Source organism: Labeo rohita, chromosome 1, assembly GCF_022985175.1.
Source record: "Labeo rohita strain BAU-BD-2019 chromosome 1, IGBB_LRoh.1.0, whole genome shotgun sequence".
Lineage (NCBI taxonomy): Eukaryota > Metazoa > Chordata > Actinopteri > Cypriniformes > Cyprinidae > Labeo > Labeo rohita.
In genome coordinates this window covers 14,546,889-14,566,715 of record NC_066869.1, presented here as the reverse complement: position 1 = coordinate 14,566,715, position 19,827 = coordinate 14,546,889, and the positions used below count along the sequence as shown (strand labels likewise).

Genomic DNA, 19,827 nt, shown 5'->3' with positions numbered 1-19,827 from the left:
TCTAGCTTGAAAGCTCTAGGAGGAGGTAGAAACTGAAATTTGGCTCAGAATTTGGCTTTCTCAAGCCAACTTAATTATGATATAGTAACATAAACCTGGTTGAGTGTAAAAGATGCAATATTAGAGCAGCTGTATAATTTAATAGCATCATATTTTACATTTTTTTCATGTTTCCTTAGCCATAATATAATATAAAAAAATACAATTGAATTAAAATTTTGGCTTTTTCTTGCTGTCTGCATTAATTTAAGTGATGTTGTGCTTAATCACATGTTCGACATAGGAGGTATAATTCTGACCAATCAGCGTGTATATATGAAAAAACAAGCGCGTTCTGAAGAGCTGATTGGCCATTGGCATCTCGATGACGTATTAGCCCCGCCTCTTTCCGGAAGCTGGCTGTCATGTGACTTGTTTGTTGGCGATCTGCTGTAAGGAACCGCATCATTTCATTACGACAACAAACAAGCGCTTGTCCCGTGTAAATCCCCCTTTCCCCCTTCTGTCCTCCTCTCTCCCTTCACCGCCATGGACGAAACGAGCCCGCTAGTCTCTCCGCTTCGCGATTCCAACGATTTCAGCTACGGTCCCGCCGAGCCGACCAGTCCCCGGGGCGGATTTGGAGGGACGCCGGGCTCCGTGGTGCGTCTGCCGGCTGGGAGTCCCGGACGCAGCCGCGAAAGACAGCCGCTTCTAGACCGAGATCGAGGCGCGTCTCCCCGGGACCCGCACAGGAACGAGTTCCCGGAGGATCCGGAGTTCAGAGAGATTATCCGGAAGGCAGAGCGGGCCATCGAGGATGGCATCTACCCGGAGCGCATCTATCAGGGCTCCAGCGGCAGCTACTTCGTCAAAGATTCAGGAGGGGTGAGAGTTCATCATATCTTGATGTGTGACCCGTTACATAAGCTCGTCTAATCTGTTTTCTGTGCATACATAGCCTCACATATAGCTGTAAATGTTGTATATTTTTGAGGAATTAGAGTAACAGCTGTGTCATCAGGTCAGGCCTTGAGTCATGCAGACCAGAAATCTGATTTTGTACAGTTTAAGTTGAGCTTGTCAGGACAGTTGTGTGCGTTTCTTCATCTACAGACACTTTTATGTGTTTTTATAATATGAACGTGAAAGTGAAACAGATTTTTTTAGAACATCTTTTTGGTTAATTATTGTGCATTCTTATTGCACCCTTGTTCCAAACCCAAATGTGCAATCATTAACTTTTAAAAATGAATGGGTGAAGAAAAACAGGTTAAATCAAGGTAAATATCTCCTTTAGAGTCACTTGACACATTGCTGTGTCATTGCACAAGACAGCAGCCTTATCAGGCCCGTTGTTCAAAATCTAGATAGCATTCTTAGGCATTACAGTGCCTAGGTAGGCAGCCCACTAGCTGTTTGATCAATACACAAAAAGCTTACCAGCACTTTCTCATTGAAAATCTCTTTAGTGAAATGACACTGCATTATCATACAGTGATAGAGCTCATATCAGTACATGCACAATTACCCAGCATATACGCACTACATCTTTTATATAAGACCTTAATACAAGGTAACAGCTCTCATAAAAGTCAGTGTTTGGCTTAATTAGAAATGAGTTATTATTTTGGCAACTTTACAGCATGGTTCCATTTGTAAACATTAGTCAATGACATTAGTTAACATGAAGCATTTATTAATCTCAGTTAATATTAATTTCAACATTTACTAATGCATTATTCAAATCAATTTAATATATTATTTAAAGGACCTGAGCTAAAATGAACTAATAATGATCAGTGCTATTTTTTCACTTATAAAATACTGTAACAAATGTATTGATCATTGTTAGTGTTAGTTAAAGTAGTAACTAATGGGATCTTATTGTATAGTGTTACCATTATGTTCAGTGTACTTGTTTACTGTGATGACAACAGCATCAGTGATGCATCAGCTAAATGTGTGAATCAAACAAAGACAGTCAAGGTAAATATTACATGAACTGAATGTTTTTTTTAAATTATTATTGTGCATCAGTGCCAGTGAAGCTGGGACTTTCTAAATGCAAAGAGTGTTAATAAATTATGACAGATTTCTCCTGCGATGCATGCACATCCACCAATATTATTTTAGATAAATATTTTTTAAATAAAATATTATTATAATTGACAATATTTTATTTTATAATTTTCATTAATATTTTTAATATATTTAATATTTATATTAAGAATTTTTGTGCTTATTTTTGTATCATCTACTATTTAACTTATTTAAGTTAAAAATAAAAGATTTTTAATCACTTTAGTTTTAGTTAACAATAACAACACTAGAATCCACTATTGTTTTGAACACAAAGGACAGTAGAGACAAGTGTATTTTAAGAGGATTTACTTTCAGAAGTGTCTATAGTTGAAGAAACACCCATCTTTGGTGTCTTTACTTCTATTCTAAAAGGCTTGCGCTGGATTTGACATGATACTTTGTGTGTTTTGGAGTCTGATCAGCTGCATATCTGAACCCTAGAATCCAGTTCAATCCCATCGAGACAGCCTTTTTCATCACTCTTGCAATGTTTGTTAACTAGATGAACAGCTACTTTCGTTTTGAGCCCAATTATCATTGATCATTAAACAAAAGACTTTGACACTTTCTCTTTATGAGAATACAGAACCGTTCAGGGTTATTTAGTAACAGTGGTCGTTCATCAGTACAAACTCAGTTCCTCTCTTCTTTAAATGAAACCGTGGAATTACCATTATGGTTTGACATGGTTTAAGGCCTGTCACATGCGTTAAGCAGCCTAATTCTGCAGTATGACTTCTGTGAAGTGTGAAGTGCTCTCATTCAGCCATAGAATTGCAAAATGTCAGAACTCTCAACTTTTGACCTGGTTTGCTGTTTGACTGTCTTTAAAATGCTAGATGCAGAAAGAACTCAAAGGTTAAAATGAGTTATATTGATTATATTTATCAGAGAGTGACTGATTGTTTTGTTTTGCCTGTTCAGCACATCTGAGTGAATGCGTGAAAGGAATGTATAATGACTGATAATAATCTGTATTGAAAAGATCGAACAGACTCTTCCAGTTTTACTACATCAAGATCAAGAGGAACTGAGATTTACTACGTGTTTTCTGTGGGAGTTCCCAGTGTTGTTACTCCTTGCTCAAATCATGGTATTCTGTACTAGTTTAATCTGTAGTTAAAAGTTTTGAGTGTTTAATTTGGAAATGACAAACAAAGCTTTCTATCTGTAAACGCCCATTTTTTTTTATTCTTGTACATTTGACACAAGTGTGCTTCTGGCCACAGTCATTTAGGACATGATTATTAGTCAGGATGATTAACCAAGTTAGTCATATCAGAGTTGACTGAATTCTGCTACGTACTCCAGTCTGTAGTGGGCAGAACTACGAGTTGATGTGGTATCAGTTTGGTGTTTTGTTTTCTTCTGAGATGTTCCTAATGAGAGGTGCAGGGCTGGTGTTGGTCCTCACGGCAGTGAACATGCGGCAAGCTTCATCTGCTCACTAGTGAGGCAACTCACATGAGTCATAAAGCACATGACCACATGTATGGTCAGGTGGTGTGGTGGGCCGGTTTCTCATTCACATCAAATTAAATCACAGTTGAGTCACGGAGGCCAGATGAAGTCTTTGTTAAATCTGCAATTTTGAGGCATGTGAACATATACTTCCCTTCAACAGTTTGGGGTTGGTAACTTCTTTTTTTTTTATGTTTTTGAAAGACAATTATGCTCACTAAAGCTACATTTATTTGATTAAAATACAGTAAAATCTGTAAAATTGTGAAATATTATTACAATTTAAAATAACAATTTTCTCTTGTAATATATCGTAAAATGTAACTTATTTCTGTGATCAAAGCTGAATTTTCAGCATCATTAGTCTCCAGTCTTCAGTGTCACATGATCTTCAGAAATTATTCTAATATGCTGATTTGCAGCTCTACAAATATTTCTGTAAGGCTGTCAAACTATTCATCACAATTAATCGCATACAAAATAAAAGTTTGCTCAGTATATGTATGTGTGTACTGTGCATAATTATTATGTATATGTAAATACAAATGAATGTATATATTTAAGAAAAATAGGTTATTTACAAAATAATTTTATTTATATATATATAATATAAATTATTTAAAAAAATAAATAAATACATATATTTTTTAATATTTCTTAAATATATACAAAAATGTGTTTGTATTTATAAATACATAATAATTACACGGTACACACACGTGTGACCCTGGACCACAAAACCAGTCATAAGGGTAAATTTTTTTGAAACTGAAATTCATATGTTATCTAAAAGCTGAATAAATAAGATTTCCATTGATGTATGGTTTGTTAAGATAGGACAATATTTGAATCTGAGGGTGCAAAAGAATCAAAATATTGAGAAAATCACCTTTAAAGTTGTCCAAATTAAGTTCTTAGCAATGCATATTACTAATCATGATATATTTACAGTAGGGAATTTACAAAAATGTCTTCATAGACCATGATCTTTACTTAATATCCTAATGATTTTGGCGTAAAAAAAAAAATCAATAATTTTGACCCATACAATGCATTTTTGGCTATTGCTACAAATATACCCGTGCTACTTAAGACTGGTTTTATGGTCCAGGGTCACATATATATTAAGCAAACTCAAACTTTTATTTTGTATTCAATTGATCCCGATTAATCGTTTGACAGCCCTACATTTCTGATTATTATCTGCTGAAAACCGTTCATATGTTTGTGGATAATGACACATTCTTTGATTCTGTTCACAAGAACAGAATTTATTTAAAATAGATGTCTTTTGTAATATAAATGTCTGTACTATCACTTTTGATTAATTTAATGCATCCTTGCTGAAGAGTATTAATTTCTTTAATCAAATAATCTTTTGATTGGTAGGTTGCAGCATATTAAACGTGTTTAACCTTAAAAAAATGACACATTTCGTTTTAGTTAACTAAAATAACCCTGCTTAGAAATGTGATTTTAGTCCAATATACAAGATGTAAAATGTATGGTAGCATTGAAAGAATTTGCCCACAATATAAACTGTCATGTTAAAAAGTAACATGTGAAATCTCTGTTTGACCAGACTGTGGCGCTCTAGAAGTACGATCGCCTGCATGTCACTTCATGAAACCTGACCTGAAATGTCCTGTCTCGTCTCCAACAGAAGATCATCGGCGTCTTCAAACCAAAGAACGAGGAGCCGTACGGCCAGCTGAACCCCAAATGGACCAAATGGTTGCAGAAGCTCTGCTGTCCGTGCTGTTTCGGCCGGGACTGTCTGGTCCTGAACCAGGGCTACTTGTCAGAGGCCGGCGCCAGTTTGGTGGACCAGAAACTAGAGCTCAACATAGTGCCGCGCACCAAGGTATGAGAACAACACCCACATTTATGCATCTTTGCCGAAACCAAAAGCGAGGTGAATGAGGACGTGAGAAAGTAGGGCTGTAGTTGTAATGGTTTTAGTGTTTGTTAGTCAACCTCTTTCATTTCCTGTTGCTGACACGCATGAAAACAAACTAGTCAACCGCACATCTAAACACAACGGTTAACTCATACTCCCACACCATCACTGTTGCTGACTGTTGAGAGAAAAGACAGACATGTCTTATATAAAGGGTTCTCTGTGCTCTCTTTCTCTCAGGTGGTGTATTTAGCAAGCGAGACGTTTAATTACAGCGCCATCGACCGAGTAAAGTCTCGAGGAAAGAGGTTAGCGCTAGAAAAGGTGCCCAAGGTGGGCCAACGTTTTCACCGGATTGGCCTGCCACCCAAGGTAAGGTTTATGAGAGCGCCACCTATATGTCTGGAGAAAGAAAAGACGTTATAGATGTTATTACTCACTTTTTTAGATGTTTATAGTGTGTTATTTTAGTATTGTTGAGATTTGTTTTTATCTGAATAGTTTTCCATTTTATTTAAATTAGAATTTAAATACATTTAAATTTAATTCTAAAAAAATTTAAATTTAACATTTAAAAAAAAAAAAAAAGTTTTTAAATGATGTTTGTTTTAGTTAATTATAATAACCTATAATAATATAATATATAATATTATTTAATATAATAATAGGTAAAAACCTATTAATTTCTTATTAATCCTTGGAGAAACTTTAATTTTAGCAATACTGAATAAACATTTCTAGATAGAACTGCCATGAGCTCTGACGTTGTTGAACGATAATATGTGACCCTGGACCGCAAAACCAGTCATAAGGTCAAATTTTTTAAATTGAGATTAATACATCAGCTGAAAGCTGAATAAATACAGCTAGATAGTATAGATACAACTGTTTAAAATCTGGAATCTGAGGGTACAAATATTACAACCTAAATATTAAGAAAATCGCCTTTAAAGTTGTCCAAATGAAGTTATTAACAATGCATATTACTAATCAAACATTAAGTTTTGGCATAAAAGAAAAATCGATCATTTTGACCCATACAATATATTGTTGGCTATTGCTACAAATATGACTTATGAGTGGTTTTGTGGTCCAGGGTCACATATTAACTTTTTTTTTATTTACTCATAAGCAATCCAAGTTTTGCATTTTACTATCATGCTAATTTGATCTCTTTATTTACTAATAAAAAATTCTTGTATCTTTACAAACACTATTTTTGGTTCAAATCAAGGTTTGTAATGTGATAAATTCCTAAATGAAAGCTGCTAAAAAAAAAGTAGTTGGCTTTGCATGTTTATAAACATTTATTGGCTGTTGTAGGTTTATAAACTCATTTCTGGTGGCTGTTGTAGGTGGGCTCATTCCAGCTCTTCGTAGAGGGGTATAAAGATGCCGATTTCTGGCTGCGGCGGTTCGAGGCGGAGCCTTTACCAGAAAACACTAATCGCCAACTTCAGCTACAGTTTGAGAGACTGGTAGTGCTGGATTACATCATCAGAAACACAGGTAACCACAGAAACCATCAGAATTAAGGTCAAACAAAATTACCGAAAACACATTTGAACTATTTATGTGACCCTGGACCACAAAACCAGGCTTAAGTAGCGCAGGTATATTTGTAGCAATTGGCAAAAACACATTGCATGGGTCAAAATTATCTATTTTTCTTTCATGCCAAAAATCATTAGAATATTAAGTAAAGATTTCCGTAATTTTTTTTCCGTAAATTTCCGTAAATATATCAAAACTTAATTTTTGATTAGTAATATGCATTGCTAAGAACTTTAGAGTCAACTTTAAAGACATTTCTCCTTTTTTTTTTTTTTGGTTGCACAAATTCTCAGATTCTAGATTTCAAACGGATCTTGGACAAATATTGTCCTATTCTAACAAATCATCATACATCAATGGAAAGCTTATGTATTCAGCTTTCAGATGATGTATAAATCTCAGTTCTACACTTATGACTGGTTTTGTGGTCTTGGGTGACATGTCTTTATTTTAACAAATATTATTTGTTGTATGGGTCTCTAGATCGAGGAAACGACAATTGGCTCATCAAATATGACTGTCCGATGGATACATCAAGCAACAGGGTGAGTGAGCAGATGCATTTTTGGGGGACTTTCTGTCCAATTTTTGTGTTTTTATGTTGGTGTTTGTGTTTATCGAATGTTTTTCTCATGCAGGACAGTGATTGGGTGGTAGTGAAGGATCCTATCATTAAACTAGCAGCCATTGACAACGGTCTGGCCTTCCCTCTCAAACACCCGGATTCGTGGAGAGCCTGTAAGCCAATCATCATCCACCTCACAAACACATGACCAACTACTGGCCAATTACATTACAATGTTCTTGATCATTTTTAAACTACAAACTTCATCATTTAAACCATTTATATTAAAGATATAGTTCGCCCAAAAATCAAAATTCTGTTGTTAATCACTCACCCTCATGTCGTTTCAAACCCGTAAGACTTTCGTTCATCTTCGAAACACAAATTAAGATATTTTTGATGAAATCCAAAAGCTTTCTGACCCTCCATAGATATCATGGATACTACCACATTTAAGGCACAGAAAAGTAGCGAGGACATTGTTAAAATAGTGAATAAAGTTATTTTGGTTTTCTTTGCGCACAAAAAGTATTCTCGCAGCTTCATAAAATTGTGGTTGAACCACTGATGGACTATTTTAACAATGTGCTTATTTCCTTTCTGGGCCTTGACCATGGTAGTACCCTTTCTATCTATGCATGGTCAGAAAGCTCTCAGATTTCATGAAAGAATATTTTAATTTGTGTTCTGAAGATGAACGAAAGTCATACAGGTTTGGAACGACATGAGGGTGAGTAATTAATGACAGAATTTTCATTTTTCGTTCAACTAACCCTTTCAGGTGTTCTTTTTTTTCATTTAATGCACTTTTTTTGGTTCAGTAAGTTAACTTTTTTTGTTGAATGTATGTCCTATAGATCCGTTTTACTGGGCTTGGCTGCCGCAAGCAAAAGTTGCGTTTTCCCAAGAGATCAAAGAATCAGTTCTGCCCAAATTATCCGACCCGAACTTCATTAAAGACCTTGAGGAAGATCTATATGAGCTTTTTAAGGTGAGTCACAGAGATCACTTTGATATTCACCAGTATGTTTGACTTCTATACCATGAAATAAATGCTTGGTATTGACTATATATTTACATTAACACTGACAGAAAGACCCGGGTTTCGACAGAGGACAGTTCAAGAAGCAGGTCTCAGTAATGAGGGGTCAGGTGAGTCATTAGTAAATAGATTATAATTGTGTTAAAAGATACAAAAAGCACTAATTTGCATTATAATATGTGGCCCGGCACCACAAAACCAGTCGTAAGTCACACAGGTATATTTGAAGCAATAGCCAACAATACATTGTATGGGTCAAAATTATCGATTTATCTTTCTTGTTCTACATTCCTCCAGATCCTAAACCTGAGTCAGGCGCTGAGGGACGGTAAGACGCCGCTGCAGCTGGTGCAGATGCCGCCGGTGATTGTGGAGACTGCGCGAGCGCCGCAGCGAGCCAACAGCGAATCTTACACGCAGAGCTTCCAGAGCAGAAGACCCTTCTTCACCTGGTGGTGATGTGGGCTCACATGCCTGCGTACAGCCTATTTTAGTTGCGGTTTTGCATTGGGACTTTGGGAACAAACGAGAGTAACTGATGACAAACACATAATTGTGAAGGAGAGCATTGCCTTGTTGACTGTTACACTGTATGAACACTCAAAGCCGCGTTCAGAATGACCTGCATGTCAGCAAGATGACGAAGGAAAAACTTTCTGCTGTAGTTAAACCTCGATGCTTGACGGCACTGGACCTCGATGTGCGGCGCGCTGCTCGACTATATCATTCATAAACGTTTTCTGGTCAGGGTTTTCTTGCCTCGCTTGTTTCGTTCTCATTGAAAAGTCACACTCTCGCCTGCTTTTTTTTTCATTAGCATTATATTTTTCTACTTTTTTACGCTCACTGGCGTTCATAACCTGGAGGCGGAGTCGACTGAGCACGTGCAGAAACACTGGAATGTTCCATTCCTGCAGTGACATCATTCTTTTCCTTTTTTGTTCGTCGTTTGATTTCATTTGAAAATTTAAGATATTGTAATTTTTTTTTAACAATGTACACACGTGTCAACAAAACTGACCTTAAAACGTGACAATGGACTGTATATAATTTGTATGTACTGTATTTAATGAGAGATGCTAAAACTATAACCGTGCGATACTCAATAAAAGAACAGACCTGAGTTTTATTTCAAAAACAGTTTAATTGGAAAGTTCCAGCTTAATGACGAGGAGAAAAATAACTCTTGTTCTTCTGTAGTAGTGTATACTGATTTCGGCTACATGTTTTCATCCGTATTGCTTCTAAATGTCTGTCTGAGCGACAGAAGAAGACAGAATTAAATACTTAGCACTAATAGTGTCCAGCATACTTCTACATTTACATATTACCACAGACTATTCGTATCTAAAACAACACTAATGATATTTATGAGAACTGCAGTGTTGCAGTAAACGCTAATACATCCTTCTATATTTTCAGATACTAACCATTCAACACCACTGGAAGGCAAAACGCTCCCTTAAAAGGAGAACTACTAGTGTTTTGAAACAAAATACAAGCATATATTATTAAATAACAGAAACCCAGCACTCTTCTGCCCCGTATACATTCATATAAACAGAAGAAAAATAAAAGCTGATGGGGCTCTGGAAGCTTCAATGAGACTTAAATCACTGCATTTAAAGGAACCGATCACCCAAAAAACTAAAGTTTTGTCATTGCTCACCACATGTTCCAGAACTGTATGTTTTTTCTTTTCAGTGTAAAATAATTACAGTGAATGTGCCCAAAAAAGCAGCTTAAAATAGTCTATATTACTTGGTATATTATGCATAATCTTATGTTTGGTGGTCATTTTATGTAATTTTTCCAAGTACAATTACCTCAGTTCACTCAAGTACATCTACTAGAGTGAATCCACCAAAATCAAGTCACTTTTCACCTTGAAATCAAAAGGATTTTTTAAAATTATTTTTCCCAATATTTTTTATCATTCTCAGGAGTGATTTTTTTTTTTACTGTATTATAGTAAAAAAAAATACTGTAATACAATTTTATCAGCACAGAGGCAGCAAACAAATACCACCATTATGTATAAATACAGTTAAAGTCAAACATTTACATACACCTTGGAGAATCTACAAAATGTTAATTATTTTACCAAAATAAGAGGGATCATACAAAATGCATGTTATTTTTTACTGACCAGAATAAGATATTTCACATAAAAGACATTTACATAGAGTCCACATGAGAAAATAAGTTTCATTTATAAAAATGACCCCGTTCAGAAGTTTATATACACTTGATTCTTAATACGGTGTTGTTATCTGAATAATCCACAGCTGTGTTTTTTTTGTTGTTGTTGTTATATGCAGCTATTACAGAAGGTTCAAATGCTCACTGATGCTCCAGAAGGAAACACGATGCATTAAGAGTCGGGGGTGAAAACTTTTGAAAAGAATGAAGATGTGTACATTTTTCTTATTTTACCTAAATATCATATTGTTTTTCATTTAGTACTGCCCTGTAGAAGCTACAGGAGATACTTACATGTTTCCCAGAACACAAAATAGGTTAAAATTATCCTGATCTTCAAATTCAAAAAGTTTTCACCCCCTGGCTCTTAATGCATTGTGTTTCCTTCTGGAGCATCAGTGAGCGTTTGAACCTTCTGTAATAGTTGCATATGAGTCCCTCAGTTGTCCTCAGTGTGAAAAGATACATTTCGAAATCATACAGCTATTGTTGGAAAGAGTTCAAATACACAAAAATGCTGAAAAACCGAAGAATTTGTGGAACCTGAAGGTTTTTCAGAAGAACAGCAGGCAGTTTTACTGGAACAAGGAACTCATAAACAACTATCACTAATCAAAAAAACACAGCTGTGGATCATTCAGGTAACAACACAGTATTAAAAATCAAGTGTATGTAAATTTTTGAATGGGGTCAACTATTATTTTGTCTTTTGGACTATATCTAAACATCTCATTATTCAGGTCAGTACTAAATAAAAAAATAACATGAATTTTGTATGATCCCACATAATTTGGTTAAATAATTAACATTTTGCAGATTCTGCAAGGTGTGTGTAAACTTTTGACTGTAATTTTACCAGTATAAATAAATGTATAATTATTATGTTTTGCAATGCAATTAATGAGAACTAGGTTGTTTTTTTAGTATACTTCAGAACACAGTATACTTTTTAGTATACTTTACCAATATAAAATCATGTATCATTGTGACAATGTGTTTTGGTGTCATTTGCTTTATGAAAAAGGAACAATATGTCATTGTTTATCTTTTGATTTTGGGATGTAATATGAGCTGGACATGTTTCCCCCCAAAATGAGCTGTATTTTTAATTATTTTGTGGTGATTTTATATCTCAGTTCACTCATATTTTATAGAAAACAGCAGCATGAACATCAACTCTCAAAAAATGAAGGTCATTTGGGGTTTGTAAGGACATGAGGGTGAGTAAATGAGACAGAACTGTAATTCCTGGGTGAACTATCCCTATTATAGTGTTTGACTGCTGTTGTGCAATTAGGGATGAGAATATAAGGATGGCACAAACCCGTAAACAGTGTGTTAAGGTTTCACAGGACAGTAATCCTGCGGGATTATTGTTAATGTCCGTTCCTGGCCTTTGCAGGTGCTGTAGTGTTGCTCTTTGCTCGATTAAGACTAGCGTTTGATTGAGGTGATGGCTTCAAGTAAATCTACGGTGGCGGTGAGTCTCTCAGGAAAGATCAGTGTCGAATCCGGTGCAGGTATCGCTCCGGGTCCTTCTCCTGAACGGCATTCCAGCTCCATCTGGGGCCGCCCGAAGGCCCCTGAGTCTCTTCCTCCGGGGGCAGGAAGTCATCTTGGTCACATGATGCAGCCGCGAAAGAGCTCTGCCCTCCACAGGCTCCCAAAGCAGATGCGTCGTCATCCTCATTGTCTGCGTTACTTTCATCTCCAGTTATGACTTCAGACGTCTGTGCCAGTGAACCCTCGTTGATTCTGATTGGTAATTAAATAATGCATGCATGTATTAGATGTAGATCATTATATGCTGTGTAATTACGGTATCATGCACAGATGATGTTCACGGGTGGGTGGGTGGGTGGGTGTGAGACCCGTGCCTGATTTTCTAGTTTGTTTTCGGAGTCTTTAATGTGGTAGGTTTGTGGCTGATCTCATGACCTATTTTTGTTTAGATTAACATGTTTCCATTAACACACACACCCAGTGCACAAGTAAAGGCCGGGTGTAGCTGTCATGTGCAACTGCACTAGTAAAAATCTACCAGGGTAAATTCTAAAAACAAACAAACCAAAAAGTCACATTTTACCCCAAAATCAAGGTAAAAAAATGTTTTAAATAAACACAGTGCTTATTCTTTTATTTAAAATTTTTTTTTTTATTTATTAATCTGAGTAATTTTCATTTTCAAATGTGATTCTCATTACTGAAAAACAAAAATAATAAATTTACAAAAATACTGCTAAATAATAATTTTGATCGATTGCAATTAGGCAGTAAACAAATACCACAACAACAATATTTATACTTAATGTAAATACTGTTAAATAATAATTTATGCATTACAACTGAGAATGACTTTTTTATAAATAACAAAATAAACTGTACAATTATTATTTTTCACGGCAAGTAATGAGAATAAGGTTTGTTTGATTTTGTATAAATACCAAAATGAATAATGTATCATTATTACTTTTACATTGCAAGTAATTATAATGAGGTAGATTGTATCTTATGAATATATATAAAACTATTTTTGCATTGCATATAATACAAATGAGGTGTTTTTTTAAATATAAATACTGCTAAACTATTTTTTAATTGCAAGTAATGAGGTGTTTTTTTTTTACTAATAACGGATATAAAAATATTTTTGCATTGCAAGTAATCATAATTAGTAGTTTTTTATAAATAATGACATAAAAATAAATTTGCATTGCAAGTAATGGGAATGAGTTGTTTTTTTTTAAATAAATACTGATATAAAAATATATATTTTTGCATTGCAAGAAAAGAGAATGTATTTTTTTTAATAAATACCAACATAAAAAACTATTTTGTGCTTTGCAAATAATGAGAATGAGGTGTTTTCATAAATACCGATATTAAAAACAATTTTTGCATTACAAGTAACAAGAATGAGATGTTTTTTTTTAAATACTGATATAAAAAAACTGACTTTGCATTTCAAGTAAGGAATAAAGAGGTTTGTCTTTAAGCTTAATTTGTTTTATGCAAAATATATGTATCTCTTTGTTTATCTTTATTTTTTGGGGTATAATGCGACCTAGACACACACAAAAAAAAAAAAAGATTAGTCAACACTGCGCTGCCTTATTACTGAAGTTTAATACTTCCATTTAGAGCTTTAAAACAAACATTACTGTATCAATACAATACTGGCACATGCATGTTTTAACAAATACTATGTTCTCATCTTGTAATAAATTCTCTTTCTCTTGTAATAACTGATTTCTCTTTCTGCCTCACCTGAGATGACCGAATGCCCGCACCCATCGTGTTCCTGTGCCGTCTTTATGAGACTCCACCCTGAGGCCGCTTCGGTTCCGTGCTCGGACTCTGAGTCCCACCAGTGCCTGGGCCAAACCCGTCTCCACCTCCGCCATCGCTCCGTCCTCGTCCTCTTCCTCTCTGTCTGCTCCGTCCTCTCCGCCCGCCGCTCTCCGGTTCCCCCACACCATCCGGGCTCTCTGCTCCGCATCCGGGTCTCCCGCCGCCTGGAAGAGCCGTCTGAGCTGCCTCAGGTTTACCCCCTGGAAGATGTTGGCGGTGCCAGACTTGCGGTTCCGGCGCTCGGAGCCTGGCGGGCGGGAAAACGTGGGCTGGGACGGGCCTGGGAGAACAGGGGCTGCGGCCACGTCCTCCATCTGTGGAACGAGAGATGAAGATCACAAGTGTCAAACGGTACGCAGTACTTCTGAGAAGATGACAAGCAATTTTATAAACTAGTTTTGTATATTTGGCAAAGATGTTCTGGGTTGTTAGCAGCAGGATAACAGCATGTTAAGAATGTGCTAAAACATGCTAGAAACATCCTAACAACAGGCTAATCATGTAACCAAAATGGTAACAGTGTGTTAAAACATTAGCAATATGCTAACATGCTAATCATGCTAAGAATGTGCTAAAACATGCTATGAGCATATTAACAACAGCAATCAGGTTAACAACATATTATGTTAACATGTTAACAACATGTTAAAACATTACAAATGTGTTAAAACATTACAAATATGCTTGACATGTTAAAACATGTTAACATTGTGGTAAAACATGTCATCAACATGTTGAAAACATGTCATACAAATTCTTAATTATGTTGTCAACACGTTATAGCACATTGTTAACATGATTACCATGTTCTTAGCATGTTTTAACACATTATGACATGTTAATCATGTTAAAAACGTTTATCAAAATGCTAATCAAGCTAACAATGTATTAAAACATGTTAATCATGCTCACAACATATTAGCCACATTCTAACAAAGGTTAACAATGTGTTAAAACAAGCTAGCACCATGCTAACAACATGTTAACAGCATTAACAGCATCATGCTAATTGTGCTAGGAATGTGCAAAAATGCTAAAAACGTGCTAGCAACATAAAAATCATGCTAACAACATGAAAATGACATGCTAATCACGTTAACAAGAATGTGCTATAACGTTATCAGCATATTAACAACAGCAATCATGCTAATAATGCTAACAATGTGTTAAAACACATTAGGAATATGTTAATGACATGCTTGTCATATTAAAAAATGCTAATCATGTTAACAATGTGGTACAACATGGCAGCAACATGCTAAAACATGCTACTCATGTTGTTAACAAGTCATTGTTAACATGGTAATCATGCTAACAATGTGCTTAAACACTAACAGCATGCTAGCAAATAAAAAACATCAGCTAACAACATGCTAATCATTCTAATAACGTGCTAAAACATGTTAACAACATATTAATCACTCTAACAATCATGGTAGCCACATTCTATTGATGTCAATCATCCTAACAATGTGCTAAAACATGCTAACAGCATGCTAACAACATGCTAATCATGTTATCTAATAAAACTGTTTTTATTTACTTCAACCTTTCAGGCTAGGCTTTCTCAAGACAACCTAAAGATTGTTTTGACAAAACTAGTTTATTTTATTTACTTTGAGCAAGACACTACAGGTCAAACTATTTTTATTTCACGCATTGGTCAGTTTTGAAATTTTGTGCTGTTTTGGTTCTATAGTTTGTCTTCCTTTTTAGACTAATGAAAAGAAAACATGCAAAACACACATTTAAGTGTGTTTATTTGTGTCTGTAAATTACAGTTACAGTATGCATCTTTAAACGCAGAGTTTTTTTCTCATGCAGCATATACATACAAACGTAACAATTTAATTCCCATCTATACTCTGACTGCATTTATAGAGAGGTTTGATCATATGTGACCCTGGACCACAAAACCAGTCTTAAGTCGCTGGGGTATATTTGTAGCAATAGCCAAAAATACATTGTATGGGTCAAAATTATAGATTTTTCTTTTATGCCAAAAATCACTAGGAAATTAAGTAAAGATCATGTTCCATGAAGATATTTTGTGATATTTCCTACTGTAAATATATCAAAAACTAATTTTTGATTAGTAATATGCATTGCAAAGAACTTAATTTGGAAAAATCTAAAGGTGATTTTCTAAATATTTTGATTTTTTTGGACCATCAGGTTCCATATACTGAAATAGCTGTATCTCCACCAAATACTGTCCTATCCTAAAAAAACATACATCAAAGGAAAGCTTATTTATTCAGCTTTCAGATGATGTATAAAGCTCAGTTTTGAAAAATTGAGACTTATGACTGGTTTTGTGGTCCAGGGTCACAAATATCATACGCCTTTAACTCTAAAACACTTAACTCTAATATGTAAACAAAACAAAACATTTCAAACCTGGGTTTATCCAAAGTTTAGATTATGTTCTGGAAGTCCATAAAATTAGTGTGTATTTAAATATCTCGTATGCATATTTAAACAGAGCATTTCATAAAACTAGTCTTAATCCATTTGATTAATCAACCCATGGTGTCTTTCCTTCAGTTGGTACGTCAATGGAAAAAGAGTATTTTAAACATTAGCCTACTGACCTCCATAGTCAAAGGCTCTTAACTAACAATGTGCCACTATTATACAGCAGCCTTAGCACGCAACACTTCTAAGCATCCTAAAAACTGGTCACCATAAGTAAAACATCTACTACAATAGCCTATAATGAATGTATTAGGATGTTTATATTGCTTGCAAAATATTTAATCAAGTCAGGTAGAAAAGGTCACGTTATAATGTGATTGTTTTTTCTTGCTTAGATAACCAGCCAAACCTTGACCCCCTGGTCCGAACAATACTACAATGGCTGTGTATTCTGTTTTTAAAAGTATGCATACTGCAGCGATTAACATGCAAATTGGCAGTCCCATCAAAGTGAGTATGAGTATGCCATTTACGTAAGCAATTATTGCTCAAAGATAAACAGGAATGTCTAAGCTTGTTATCATTAGATCTTGGCAGAAACACACTGACCAAAGGCGCACTGCCGTTTTGTTGATGCGTAACCAACGATCATATTACGACACTCGGCGTCATCAAAATATAGGATAATGTGAAGTAAAACAAAAGCTGGCGGGTCAGAAAGCGGTGTAATTTTAAAGTAAATATTATTTGAATATACTTCCTATCTTCGTTTATCACATTTCTCAAAATATAACAACATACACAGGATTTCGATAACTGGTGTGGCTCATGCTTTAGTGATTATTGAAGTTTGCAGCACGATGAGTCACGTGACGACACGAAAGTGACGCACGAGCGCACGAACATCCGCAGTGACAGCTGCGCGAGAGCACACTGCAAAAACACCCATTTCAGACACATCCACTCAAATTACAGCACATAAAAAAGGATTAAGAGCATATATTGAAGGATAAATGCTTGGTTAAGAGTGACGACTTGAAGGATCACAAATACAAAGCACAATCGTTGCGCGTTAATCGTATTTCTAGGTGGGAATTCGGTTCCGCTTTGATGCGCTTTAGGAAAACAAATGAAAATTATATTAACGACGTAATTATGCAAAAATATACTCACCTTTTCTGTGCGAACTAGTGTCTTTGTATCGTTTGCATGTTAGATATTAGGAATCGCTTTAGGGGAAGCAGCAAAACGGTGTAGTAAACAGCCTGGCTGTTGTCTCCGTCTGTGTCAAGCGAGCGGAACGGACAGAAAAGTTTAACGCTCAGACCTCGTCATCTACTGTACCGCTCTGACCAATGAGACGATCGGATTGGATGGTTGAACCCGCCTCCAAACCGCTCGCAGCCAATGACGTCTCTCCTTCATGTGCGTCGTGTTGTCTGATTAGTACAGTGTGTGTGAGTGCATGTGAGTGTCACTGAGAAAGGTGTAATCCTTCATTGACGTCAGTGCTGTCGCACACGTGCCGGTATGTGAAACTGTCTCGAGAAAAAGAGAGAGAATGCTTGGTTACTTTTATTCTGGTGTTTACAGTTAACATGCTAATCTAACATAAGTGCATGTATTAAAATCATTTAAAAGCCTCGAGCACGAATTCTCTTAGAAGCTAGAAACAAATTTAATAGTTTTAACTTTTTATCATTTCACTGGTAATTGCCTTCCGAACTTGTACTCTTCCTTTATGTAACATCGGCTTTCTGAAGCAGAGCATTATAGAGGAACTTTAATTGCTATAATATTACCAACCCAATAAAATAGTCCCATTTGCCGCTGAAACAACGGAGAAATAAGCTATTTATGTATTTTCTTTTTCCGCCAACATTATTGAGGGAGACACAGGCCAGTGTTGATTTAGTATTTTAAAATAATATTAGTATAATACTGAATTTGAACATTATTTTACTTGGATTTCCTAAATTTTTCATAAGGGTCAAAATAAAAATCAATAATTTTGATTAATGTATTTTTGGCTATTGCTACAAATAAGCTTTCCATTTATGTAGCGACTTAAGACTGGTTTTTTGGTCCAGGGTCACATTTCTGTTAACCCAAGAGTGCAGTGAATTGTTCTTGCCTGATAAATATTTCATAACAATGATTACTAATCAAAAATTAATATATATTTACAGTAGAAATTAGGAACATTTGGAATTAATGATTTTTGGCAGTAAAAATCATGATTGTTCTGTTTTTTGGTATTGCTCTCTCTATACAGGAAAAAGACTGGTTTTGTGGTCCAGGGTCATTTCTGTAAATATTGTTCTCTGACATTTTAGTGACTTAGAGTTTGGAAATTAGTAACTGTTCTGTTTGGTATACCATTTGATTCCGTCTTTATTTTACCTGATAATGAGCTAATTAGGGGGCTAATCAATATACAGTACATTTTAAGAAACAAAAACTTTTAAGGTACTCCACTGTTTCAGTTGTTTAAAGATTGAAATACAGTTTTCATTTATACTTTGTGTGAATTCATTTGTTTAAATTTAACATTGTGACTCATAGCAGGTATTACACACTACCTCTGATGCATTTTAAATTAAAAAATCACAAGTGAAAAAAATGTTTCTGAGATTCAATTTCTTTATCAACATGTACAAACATGTACCACCAATATTGTGATTTTGGCCAATTATTTTATTCATAAATGAAGATTCTTTAATAACCCCCCCACTTTCTCACTTTTTCAGAAAGATTTAATGATCTTCTTCAAATCTTTAAAATTTATGCGTCATAAAAAATCCCTTAAACTATGTAATCTTTTAAAGGTATTTTTTGGTGATTAAGCCCTTTGCATTGTGTTTTATTTTTATATTTATTTATTTTTGTATTTATTTTTCTCTCAGTTTGTTTATTGTGTTTATTTATGTTATGCTGCTATTTGGACTAATTGGAATTTTATTAAGATTTTTCTTATTGTTGTTTACTTGTTTTTTTGTATGTTACCTTGAAGCAAAAAAAAAAAAAAAAAATTAAAAAAAATTAAAAAAAACACCAGGGTCCTGGAAATGGGTAAAGGCTAGAAGGGAGACAGCTCTGGATACTGGGCATGCGCACATCAATCTAATGTTATTTTTGTCAGACTGTACAACAATAATACTGTTTTTGTATTATAGTAAGGGCTAAGTTTAGAGTTGGAGTAGATGTAGACGTTACTAAAACATAATCTAATAGGTAGAACAATTAATTTTATTGTTAGTTTCCGGTCTG

At 35.1% G+C, this 19,827-nt stretch overlaps 2 protein-coding genes across 2 annotated transcripts; one reads left to right on the top strand and one right to left on the bottom strand.

The window, feature by feature from the left end:
- The first annotated feature begins 367 nt into the window (after positions 1 to 367).
- Positions 368 to 9,709, top strand: pi4k2a (phosphatidylinositol 4-kinase type 2 alpha). The gene is made up of 9 exons (XM_051109882.1): positions 368 to 867; positions 5,189 to 5,389; positions 5,666 to 5,797; positions 6,781 to 6,934; positions 7,463 to 7,524; positions 7,618 to 7,717; positions 8,402 to 8,535; positions 8,637 to 8,696; positions 8,884 to 9,709. The coding sequence occupies exons 1-9, from the start codon at positions 529 to 531 to the stop codon at positions 9,043 to 9,045; spliced, it is 1,344 nt and encodes a 447-aa protein (XP_050965839.1). The 5' UTR covers positions 368 to 528; the 3' UTR covers positions 9,046 to 9,709.
- A 607-nt stretch (positions 9,710 to 10,316) lies between these two features.
- Positions 10,317 to 17,884, bottom strand: avpi1 (arginine vasopressin induced 1). The gene is made up of 3 exons (XM_051109898.1): positions 17,731 to 17,884; positions 14,056 to 14,453; positions 10,317 to 12,543 (listed from the first exon to the last, which is right to left on the bottom strand). The coding sequence occupies exons 2-3, from the start codon at positions 14,451 to 14,453 to the stop codon at positions 12,288 to 12,290; spliced, it is 654 nt and encodes a 217-aa protein (XP_050965855.1). The 5' UTR covers positions 17,731 to 17,884; the 3' UTR covers positions 10,317 to 12,287.
- Positions 17,885 to 19,827: the final 1,943 nt, after the last annotated feature.